Below are 12,761 nucleotides of genomic sequence, written 5' to 3' on the forward strand. Positions count from 1 at the left end.
GTTTTAGAGGATCAATATCATATCAAATACAAATATCAAATATCAAACTTACCAGTACATAGGCAGTCCCAAAGAATCATATATTATGTCCAACTTACATGGGCAGTCTTAGAGGATCAATATCATATCTGGTTCCAGTTTCATAAAACATCTCAAATTGAGATTTTCCTCAAATCCTTCCTCAACTCAAATTTCGACCAATCAGATCACTTGATTTGAGGAAAAACACAGGACTTGGGGAAATTCTAAAGTTGAGATTTTTTTAATGAAACCAAGGCCTGACCTACATAGGCAGTTCTAGAGTAGCAATATTACATCTAACTTATATAGGGAGCCATAGATGATCAATATTATATTCGACAAACATACACCGTTCTAGAGCATTAACTTACACAGGCAGTCCTAGCAGATCAATATTATACTGTGAAAGTACTTTTATTCATGGATACCGATTTTTTGGTGGATTTAAGTAGAAACACAAGTTGGTGGATTCTTGAATTCATGGTTTTGAGGTTTTCTGTATACAAATCAATGAAAATTTCCTTTTTGTTGGGTACCAAATTTCATGCTTTGGCCTAACAAAGAAAACCACGAAAAAATTAGTGCCCCACGAACAATAGTACTTTCACAGTATTTGACTACAAAGACAGTCCTAGAGGATCAATATGATATCTAACTTACATAGGCAGTCCTAGAGGATCAATATTATATCTGACTTCCATAGGCAATCCTGGAGGATCAATATGATATCTGACTTACATAGGCAGTCCTACAGGATCAATATCATATCTGACTTATATAGACAGTCCTAGAGGATTAATATCATATCAGACATACATTAAGGCAGTTCTACAGGATTAATATTACATCTGAGTTACATAGGCAGTCCTACAGGATCAATATCATATTTGACTTACATAGGCAGTCCTGGAGGATCAATATGATATCTGACTTATACAGGCAGTCCTACAGGACCAATATTATATCTGACTTACAAAGGCAGTCCTACAGGACCAATATTATATCTGACTTACACAGGCAGTCCTACAGGACCAATATTATATATGACTTACAAAGGCAGTCTACAGAATCAATATCATTTAATATCATACCTGACTTACACATCAATGGAAATTTCCTTTTTGTTGGGTACCAAATTTCATGCTTTGGCCTAACAAAGAAAACCACGAAAAAATTAGTGCCCCACGAACAATAGTACTTTCACAGTATCTGACTACAAAGACAGTCCTAGAGGATCAATATGATATCTGACTTACATAGGCAGTCCTACAGGATCAATATCATATCTGACTTATATAGACAGTCCTAGAGGATTAATATCATATCAGACATACATTAAGGCAGTTCTACAGGATTAATATTATATCTGACTTACATAGGCAGTCCTAGTTGATCAATATCATACCTGACTTACATAGGCAGTCCTGGGGAACCAATATGATATCTGACTTACATGAGCAGTCCTAGAGGACCAATATCATTTAATATCATACCTGACTTATATAGGCAGTCCTAGAGGACCAATATCATATCTGACTTATATAGGCAGTCCTAGAGGACCAATATCAAATCTGACTTATACAGGCAGTCCTAGAGGACCAATATCATATCTGACTTACATAGGCAGTCCTACAGGACCAATATTATATCTGACTTACAAAGGCAGTCCTACAGGACCAATATTATATCTGACTTACAAAGGCAGTCCTACAGGATCAATATCATTTAATATCATACCTGACTTACATAGGCAGTCCTAGAGGACCAATATCATATCTGACTTACATAGGCAGTCCTAGAGGACCAATATCAAATCTGAATTATACAGGCAGTCCTAGAGGACCAATATCACATCTGACTTACATAGGCAGTCCTGCAGGATCAATATCATACCTGACTTACATAGGTAGTCCTACAGGATCAATATCATACCTGACTTACATAGGCAGTCCTACAGGATCAATATCATATCTGACTTACATAGGCAGTCCTAGAGGATCAATATGACATCTGACTTACATAGGCAGTCCTGGAGGATCAATATGATATCTGATTTATATAGGCAGTCTTAGAGGACCAATATCATATCTGACTTACATAGGCAGTCCTAGAGGTTTAATATCATATTTGACTTACATGGGCAGTCCTACAGGATTAATATCATATTTGACTTACATGGGCAGTCCTAGAGGATCAATATGATATCTGACCATCTCATTATCCAATGTGATCCAGGATCTCCTGTCATACAACTGTTTAATTCTTTTACTTCTTCCACGTTTAATAGTGATCAATTTATTCCAAGAATAGTTAACATTAGGAAGGGGAGGTAACTCAGATCCCTCCTCTTCCGATAGTGCTTCTCGTTCCAATTGTTTTGTTCTGACACTAAAAGAAGAATTAATACAAAAATATGAATAAATCAAATTTTAAACATCACTGCACTGATTACTTTATTGTTATAAAATCTTAACAAATATAGTGGACAGTTATAGAATTTTAAACAGTTATATTAAACAATCTCAGTCATACAATAAAAACATTTCTTCATGCTCATCTACATCTGATGCTCAACATTCCTCTAAAATTTCATTGAAATTTCTTAAGCACTTTATAAGGACTTGTGCTTAGGAGGGTCTAACATGTAAAAATGTTGGAGGGGATAAATTCTAATCATTATACAATGTACAACTGATTTATAATATGTAGACCATCAAACAAACTAAGACTTTTTGTACAACTACAATTGTGCAGGCTGTGACTTACTCAATAATATCTTCATCTAGGAGCCCCTTCTCTACCTCAGTATAACTTTCACTTGGTTTACTGTAGACTTTAGGATCATAGATATCATAGGACTTCTGCGAGACAAAAAAAAATCTTTTTGGATATTTAGTACTACCTCTGTGCATAAAGTAGATCATACCTATTACACTATTAGGGATGCTAACCACTTGGACACATTATCCTGACTCCATGCCAATCAGTCACCACACTATCTCTTTAATACTGCATATTTGGAGGAGAAACAGTGGCTACCAATTTAAAGTCTTTAGAGAAAAGATATTGGTGCCTAAAACTTCTGCTACTTCTAAAAATAAATTTCACTGTATTTGAAGGAATGGTTAATTATCCAAGTAGAGCAGGTACTGAAACATTATAGTTGATCAAATTTAATTACATATATCTCACCTCCCATGGGACATATCCATCTAAGACAGGGAACCTTGCCACATTGGTACCAGGGTAAGGTGAGAGTCTAGCTGCCACATGAACAAGCAATCCTTTGACAGAGGACACTCCAAGGACATCAGATTTATCAAGTTTATGGGAGATACTTTCTAAACTGATTTTATTGGAGTGAAGCATTCTCTCAAGTTCTATAACTCTGTCAGAAACCCTCTTCATTATCTTCCTCTGGTTTCTCATGTCATCTTGCAAATTCTGAAGACTGCATAAACATCAAAATCAGTATTCAAAGTGACCACAAAACTCTGTTCATGTCTATGTTTTGATACCATTTACTGTAATTCTATTTAATTTTCTCTTGTAGGAGAGCAGCTTTATACTACCAAAGCATTAACACAAAGAGAGGTGTTTGTAAGAAATTGTCATTTATGGGAGGCCAATTTCTTTGTTGATAATGATTTGATTACAGCCAAACATGTCACACAAGAGAAGCATATGTGGTACAATATATGATTAACATATGTGGTACAATGTGTGATTTACATATGAATCAAGTATTATAAGGATTATCATGTATCAATTTACATATGATTCTCACCATTTAACTTTGAAGCAGTCCATTTGAATTAAATAAAGAGATATATTAACATGTTATAAATTCATATGCAACAACCATTCATAAAAAAAAAATGAACAAAACCATTTAGCCATTCAAATTTGTTGTTCTAATCATTAATGGAACACATAATTTCCATTTGTATTCAAATATGAGAATCCAATGAAAATCCTATGCAAATATATATATAAAAATTATTATAAGTTCCTTATACCTACCATGTGTAAAAGCAACATATGATTATAATCTGAATATTTGAGCCTTTGTACAACAGTAGTTTGTAAACTTCACTTCACTAACGGTACATGTATATACACTGATATTGAAAGTAGTTACTGTCCACAAATTGATTTTACTGGATACTTTGGTGAAACAAACACCAAAACTACCTGTTGAATTTGAAAGCAATAAAAACATCTTGTTTAATATTGGCTATAAATCATATATATCTTACATTTGAGCCTGTAGTAAGTTGATTATTTCCTGTGAATTTTGGTTTTCTTGAGCGTTGACATACTCATATGAACATTTCTTCCAATAATTAAAGTCTTCTGACCTCTTGATCTTTTGAACTTTATGTTTCAACTCTTTTTTATTCCTCTACAAAAATACCAGTAATGGTTTCAACATGCTACAGCAGAATAAAACACATACATCAATGTCAGTTTTATTGGTTGAAACAACATTTGCAGCTAAACCTGACCTAACAACATTCTGGACTAATGAACAGGCCATTTTGTTCATGAGAGGGGAGAATATGATTTTTTAACAGCAGCCTGAGTAAAAAGTTTTATTAATAATTCTACATTGTTAAGTGATGAGGGAAGTAATTAATCATATTTTTTTTCTGTCAATGGCTTAGTTTATTTCTTTTTTAACCTCAATTTGGGAATCCTTTTCCTAAAAAAATCTTAGGCCCTCTGGTTAGTAAACAGTTGAGAACTAAGCATTGACTGTTTAACCAGCCTAAAGGGTAAATACATAGATATCCCTTTGAAGAACATATTAAAATATGTTAGTTAACCTGTATGTAAAGACCATCTCTCTGTTATCACCATAATTGAACTCTTTCCTTTTAAAGTCATTGAAGACAAACTCTGTATGTACCATTACTCCTAGATGACTTACAACTGTTTTTTGGAAATGATAATGGTAAATAAATTTTGCACTACAAATGATGAATTAAAAGACAGGCAAAATCTGTCACCTTTCAAATGTTTTTTAAAATCATATTAATTCATGAGCTAAAACAAGTCGCAAAACTAATTTAAAATTGATTAAAATTCTATATTCCATTACATACAAATCATAAATTTCATCATTGAAAAATCTGCTTACCCCACTTGTACATGCTGCAATACAATCTTCTCTACACCCTCCTAATCTGCTATGTAGATAGCATGCCAGTAAATACATGTAGTTTATAACAGTGAGAGGTGGGGGGAAACACAACCTCTCCTCAAAATCCAGGATTAACATGTAACGCTGGAACTTCCATATCTCGTCTGCTTCTTTGTCTATCTTATTGTTTGTCATCCTATGGGAAAAAGAATGCTAAAATGCAAACGATTCATAAAAAGATGTCTAAATATCATAGTCCAGGTTTGACAAGATATATACAACCTAACACCACTGCTAATCACTTGTTCTGATTTAGAGTCAATTCTTAATTTGAACTGGAATCCATTAAAAATTAAAATTCTAATTAAGGTCCCAAATTTTTCAACATGTTATATGAAATATTATAGAAGAATTGTATACTTTCTAATGAAAACTTTGAAGTTCTAATGGAATCCAAGAATTTAAAGATCCATGAATCAATGATCTTTTTATGAACCGCAAATAAAAGTATATTTGCAGTAACCTTGTTTGGGGCAGTTTACATTATATATTAATTTATAAACAGTAACTAAAGTATTGTAATTTTGGAAATTGAATGACAATTACAGACTTCAGTTAGTTGACAGTTATTCGGAAAATTACAGGAAATAAAATCCCAAAAAATTTCAACAATTGTGATAGACAGCTGGTCTTAAAAGTGGACTTGTAGATAAATTCAGTTATGTTACTTTCTAATTACTTACGAGAACATAACAAACAGCAGAGTAACCAGTACCAGTTTACAGATGAGTAAATATTGAATGGTTATAAGGTAACCTCCTAGACTGGACTGAGGACACTTGTGGACTGGTTCTACACCAGGCTCTATACAATCAAAGAAAGTCTCAAAATCAAACATATCAATTTTCAAATTTCATCAAATGATATATAGTTATTAAAGTTCTATCTGTTTTAGCACTTAAGGCAGGGGCATAAAAACAAATCAGATTTAATGTGTACAATAATTCTGGGCTTAAAGATTCCAAATATCTGTAACATATGGCAAGCAAACTTTTGCCCAATGTAAATTTGTCATGTTCAATTCTATCATGGAAATATTCATTTATATTGACTTTCCTCTATTTTATACACAGTTAAGGTTAATCAACAGCTGAGACTTGAGTAGCACTCCAGCTATGAATCATGCAAAATGTGATTCATAGGTAGAAAGCTGACATATATTTATTTCTGATATTTTGTTTAAATTGTCATAGTAAACAGAAATTAACATTCGATTTTTCATATAACCCAACTGTTCTTAGGAGATAAAAATTATATAGAATGCACTGTAAAATTTCAGAATTGAGAGAGATAACTCTGTAAATGACACTGAAATACAATAGAATCTATTGGATTTTTGAGGTTGATAATCTTCTAAGAGCAGACAGATTTGAATGAATAATTACACATTTCATAATACATGTATAGACCCATAAAATAACTTAATTACAAAAATAAAAATATGTAGCCTTCTTTGGGGTGTATCACATTTTTCAGATTTTGCATGACAGCTACTTAATATACCTGCTTTATACATGTGGGAGCCTACAGACTGGAAAGGATCTACAATAATAAATGTATATAAAAAGCACTTAATCACAAGGATGTAATTATTGAAACTCAGAAAAACTGAGCCTACTTAATTCAATACTAAATTTCTATGATGAAATTTATGTACTAACAACTTGAGATTTAATGCTGAACTATATGTATTTGACATTGATAATGACATTAACAAATTTGCATTATCTAAAATTCAACTTTTTCCTAATTTGTCCTAATCTTTATTACATTGACAATCAATTCATACTTCTGTTCATCACATTTATGCATTCAATATACCGTAACTAAAATCTCATTTATAGACATTCTTTCTCATATAGAGGCTACCCAATTTCAGATATGTTTGTTGTCTGTATTTGGTCCTGATGACATCCATAGTACGTGTGACTGGAAAAATTCCAACCGACACAAATATGTCCTTATAATAGTTGACTGATTTTATCTTGAGTTTTTTCTGAGGCAAATACTTCATGTATTTCAGGGTAGGAATGTTCAACAACTCAAACAGAGCTGTTTTGTACTTGTCTGACATATATTGCTAATTTTTTATTTGTGCATGCTCACAGAAGCAACAGTCCCAGGAAGGCATGCATGTCATTCCACTCAGACATATTATTCTGACTGGGAGACAATCAGTTGTCACTTTGTCTCCTATATCCTCTGTGACATCTAGAAGCAGTAACTATCATTTTAAAAGTCTTGGATGCAACTTGGCAGGATATTCAACAACAACCTCCTACTAGTCAGACAACCATATGACCACCCAGGCAGTCATAAAAATCACTCATAAAAGTCCATATACACTGTTGTATAATGTTGGTATATTGCTACGAATATTTTACCTACCACTAACACAATAGCTGCTTGTAAGATTATCATAATATGGACTGCAATAATCGTGGCCTGAAATGAAAAGTCAAGACTTAATTTATATTTGAAATACATTGAATGTCATTTCCATGTTATTTTTATTGTACTGAAAATGCAATAACATTAGATCAATAACAAAATTAAAGATTAAAGCATACATGCTGGCCCCTTCTGTGCTAGTTTTCTGGGCAGGCTCAGTTGCTATTTCCATCACTGACCAAGATGAATGAAACATTTTCCTGTAAAATCAGTTTTCTGCCAATTTTTTTAAGAAAACCTACCTCATAAAATACCAATTGAGCCTGCTCAGAAAATTCGTGTGAAAAAGTATATTTAAAATCAGTAAAAGTAATAAATGCATATTTGTCATGTCAATACAAAATGTAGAAAACAAATAAAATTAATAAAACAAAAAATATTTTTTTACATTGGCTGACTTTAAATTTATTCAAACTCTACATGTAAGTTTGAATTCTGTGTAATCTGTATTTTTTTTTTAGTAATCCTTTCAACCTATCAATACCTTATATGTAACAATCCTAACCTTTTAACTATCAGTATTTGTTCAAATACCACACAGGGATACACATAGGTCAATCAAAGGAGGGGTGTGTGTCTAAGCTCCCTTTATGTTAAAAAGTTTGGTTTATTTTATATAGAAAAAACTTAAAATCAATATAGTGCCTCCCTATCTAAACTCAGTCAGTGTCCCTCCATTTTAGGAATTCCTTGATCTGCTACTTACACATGTATATTATCCAACAATTTTCCAAAATTAAGGAAGAAGAGAGTAGGAAGCTTCCACTGCTTATATAATTTGATTAATATATGAGAAAAAACATCACATTTGGAAAGGTTCACCTGCCAGGCCAAAACCTGCTAAAAGAAAGAAACAAGGATATGGGGGGCAAACCCCGTAAGACATTACTCTAGCTGTTATATACCTGTCAAGTCATCTATCTGTGTGAGAAACATGGCAAAGAGTGGCCGAGTCAAGACCCGTCTGATAAGATCAACACTGAGTGGAAAGTTAGGATACAGTATCGCTTGTATGGCTACTCCTCCAGATATCATGTAGATCAAAAACATTCGAATGAAGGACACAAAATCTATTCTGACCTAAAATGCAAATTATTATAATAAGAATCTATATCTTACAAAGAAAGAAGTAAAGTTTCTTTGACTCACTGATTTGACGTAAACTGGTGAAAAAATTTCTTTTAGAAGTGCATATAAAAAGCTGTTTGTAGTTCAATATCATTCACTATTTCACCAAAGAAATTACCAGAAAGTGTTATTATTATGTTCTGGATTGAAATGTTAACGTTCTTTCACTCTTAAGATAAATACAACATGTGTTAAAGTGCCAGCAAAAATGTTTAAATCACCAAAAGAAATATAGGAATTCTAGTTCTTATTTCAAGCTTAATAAACAATAAAATTAAGAGGCTGTCCATATAAAAAACAGGCAAATCCTATGATATGTGTCAGAAATTGTGTGTAATGATTGTACAGACTTTTGTGGATTGATGCAATATCACTGCATATTGATGGCTTTCCGAATACAGGCATTGAAATGAAACAATGTTCATACTACTAACCTAAGCCCAAAATTGCCACTATATGATAATATGGGTGGCACAATATAATTTCCCCACTGAATTTTTTGTTTCAAAGTAATGTTCATATCATTCATATGGTAAATAGTGTAAAGATTCATCTAAATCAACAATGGATGGCTCAGAAAATAATTTTAAAGTTACCTTACAAAGTAACCAAATTTTGCACACAATAAAGTTAGTTATATTTTCAATGAGTTTTAGTGCTTTCTTTGTAATTTACATTTCATTAATAGGTGCAGATAATCAAAAACAACATTGAACTTTGAGGAAGGATGCATTTGAGATATGAAATGGATGATAACTATTTTAAAACAAAATTTTTCTTGTGCCCCCGAAACCTGGTTTTTGAATGGAAAGCATCTTAACATCTTAACTCACCATTCTGCTAATTCTGACCAGCATAGGTCCAAGGGTTGGACTGATTGGAAGGTAGGTTATCGGCAATCGGTAGAAAAAGAATATCAATCCAATACTCAACACAGTTTTGCTTACAAAAACGTTTTTGTAACTGATTGCATACGGTACAACCCTGAGACCCAAGTACAGCACCAAAAACACACTAATGAATATGATTTCAAAATAATTCCATGCCAAGGATATGCCTTTGTGTATCTAAAACAAAAATTTAAAAAATGACTATCGAATTTCACACTAAAAAGAATCAAATAAAATTTAATTTCAGCTGTTTACAAAGAGTAATCAAAGGAACCAAGGTTATAGCAGTAACCAAAAGAATGTAATCCATTCAAACAGACATACACAACAAAGAACATAAAGTAACTAAAATCATACACACAAAGAAACAAAGCAAATGAGCAACTAGGACTCCACCAAAAACTGGGAGCATGGACCAATAATGGTAGATTATGCAGTATTTTATACCTTAAGACTGCTTAAGATGGAATTTTCATATAAAACAAAATATTGATGAAGGTATTCACATATATTTCAAATATGACCCCCAATAAATATGTTTGCAAGATATAGCAGCTTGTTTCTATGGCAACCAATAAAATTTAAGAGAGAACATTACTGCTAATGTATTTATTTTCACAATGTATTCAATTTCATGAATATTTAATTTAAAACAATCAATAATTATTCATGAAGATATGTACTCTTAAATATTCATATTAAGTTTTTAGAAAATAATAACTTAACATAAGGTAAACTGAAATACTTGTAAAATGTTTGAAACCACTAATTACAGAAATATGTACTGGTGTCATCCTGGTTTGCCCACTTTTAATTACAGGTACAGTTAAATATAAGGGGTTTTGTTGTTTTAACAATTAAAGTTTGTTTCTGAAATGTACCTGTATATGTATACAGAAACATACAAATATGCCACCTATATATTAGGAACAGACTATACAATCTTACAGTCAGTAAACCCTTTGTCTTTTTTAAAAACTAAATGATAATTGGTGTAATTAAATGTGGGCAAACCAGGATTAAACCTTTAAATCAACAAGCTGTATGTTAACAAATCTTCATATTTGTTTAAATGAATTTCATTATAGGATTGAACAGCTATTTTCGGTCGTTCATGCATGTATAAATGAATCTCGGAGCTGCCAAAGGCCGTTCATGTATTGTTTGGAAGTGGAGAGATCCATTCATACATGCATGAATGACCGAAAATAGCAGTTCAATCCTTATAATTCTATCCGACAGTCAAAGTTACCCTCTGAGAGCCTCAGTTGGTTATATTTACATACTGTGTGTATGTTTACGCTTCAATACACACACATTCATTTGCACACATATGGGAGCGTGGACGAATATTTACACATAATTGGCTGCACAAAAACAGTGAAGGCGGTATGGCCGAAATGATAGTTGGCATTGAAAATACAAGATGAAAACAATTCAACAGGAATAAAACTTTTAAGGGAATTACAACAAGGAAGAAGGAAAATTACAATAAGGTGTTTTCAAGGGTTCAGTCAAGACTCAGTTATAAGTTTCTTTCCCCAAGCTGAAAATTACTCTCTGTAAACAAACTTGACTGGTAAAATCAATGTGCATGTAATAAACTATTCTTATGGCTATATTATGCCGTTCAGTTCCTTGCCACACTCTTTCGAACTACATGGCCGCCATATTGGTTTCAAGTCGACTGGTGTTCATGCATGTATGAACAATCTGGCGAAATTCATGCATGTATGAACTTTCAGGCAACGACGTTCTCGACCAATCAAAAATGGCTATAAGCATGAAGAATCTCATGATTAGAATTATAACACTGAAATAAACACTCATCTTTTAAAAACTCTAAGGAATAATCAGTAATCCATATACCTTAAACTGAATATAAGTATGTCTTATAACTTCTATAAGGATGATGAGGGTCCAGGACCAAACCACCAGATCCAAGTAAACATTTCCACAGGTAGGCCACAGAGTAGCTAGACAAAACAGTCCCAGATAAATAAAATAAAACATCTGAAATGCACAACCAATGTCATTATGACCACAATATATACAGGAAAAAAAAGAAATTAATCTTAAATAAAATATGTCATGACAATATCCAGCATACAGCATATCATGTTTGTAATATTCCATACAATTTATATCCAATTTGTATTATTTTAAAGAGGACATTACCTTAGAAAGTAACACCAATGAAAACAATTTTTATTAGTAGTGATAGTTTTTACTACATGTTGATGATGTATTTTAATAGCACTCCAAGTAAGAATCATGCAAAATGTGATTCATGGTTGGAAAGCCTACATTTATTTTTTTATATTTGGTTCAAAATGTTATAATTTACAGTAATTCACAAATGGTTTTTCATATAAACAGTGCTCTTTGCAGATAAATATTATATAGAATGTACTGTAGAATTCAATATCAAGGGAGATAACTCTGTAAATGGCACTAATTTACAATGCCAGCACTCCACAGTTAGTTTAGTTTCGCACTTTTGGCTAGGGATGAAAAATGACATTAATGGAAACCGGTGGTTGCTATAGTGATTAAAAATGAAGAATCTATTGTTGATAAAACATTTTCGGAAAAAGGGGACTTTTCAAAGTATTTTGCAATGTTTTATATATTTTCAATGACAATTTGACTTCATTGTGAAAGTGAAAGTAAGTCAATTTTTTACCATGCTAAATTTAATAAGTGGATTACAACGTGAAATAGCTCAAAATCTAACCGGCATGCCCATATGAGGAAGGGGTTTTCGAAAGAAAAAGTTTGGACAGTTTCAGGGGATGAAATAAAAATTTAAGATATTTTGCTGGAAATTTGATATTTTTTAAACCTGATTTTATGAACTTTTTGCAAATTTTAGCATATTTTTGCATGGTTTCTATGGTAACCCTATTTACTGTGGGTAATTTTTTTCCAGAAAATTTTTCCTGCATCTTGAAGGCCTTGGCTAGAGCTATTTCTAGATATATAGATTTACAGATGCTTGACAATTTTTTAAAGTGATAAATGTTATAAAGCATCAGATTACAAGACCAAAATTAGGCAGTTCT

The 12,761-nt window shown here is 32.4% G+C and overlaps 1 protein-coding gene across 4 annotated transcripts in view; it reads right to left on the reverse strand.

Moving 5' to 3' along the window:
- LOC148614548 (transient receptor potential cation channel subfamily M member-like 2) overlaps positions 1–12,761 on the reverse strand; it is a 56,018-nt gene that overhangs the window by 10,997 nt on the left and 32,260 nt on the right. For all 4 annotated transcript variants that reach the window (XM_088588698.1, XM_088588700.1, XM_088588701.1 and 1 more), the window contains 11 exons: positions 11,566–11,709; positions 9,640–9,873; positions 8,584–8,758; positions 7,616–7,672; positions 6,731–6,769; positions 5,911–6,031; positions 5,165–5,363; positions 4,281–4,426; positions 3,214–3,472; positions 2,788–2,882; positions 2,197–2,409 (listed from right to left, as the gene is read on the reverse strand). In XM_088588698.1, the coding sequence (XP_088444824.1) occupies positions 2,197–2,409; positions 2,788–2,882; positions 3,214–3,472; positions 4,281–4,426; positions 5,165–5,363; positions 5,911–6,031; positions 6,731–6,769; positions 7,616–7,672; positions 8,584–8,758; positions 9,640–9,873; positions 11,566–11,709 (1,682 nt within the window). The remainder of the gene's footprint in view (positions 1–2,196; positions 2,410–2,787; positions 2,883–3,213; positions 3,473–4,280; positions 4,427–5,164; positions 5,364–5,910; positions 6,032–6,730; positions 6,770–7,615; positions 7,673–8,583; positions 8,759–9,639; positions 9,874–11,565; positions 11,710–12,761) is intronic.

Source organism: Perna viridis, chromosome 6, assembly GCF_037379345.1.
Source record: "Perna viridis isolate PV_CMFRI_1.1 ecotype Kerala chromosome 6, ASM3737934v1, whole genome shotgun sequence".
In the NCBI taxonomy this organism is placed as follows: domain Eukaryota; kingdom Metazoa; phylum Mollusca; class Bivalvia; order Mytilida; family Mytilidae; genus Perna; species Perna viridis.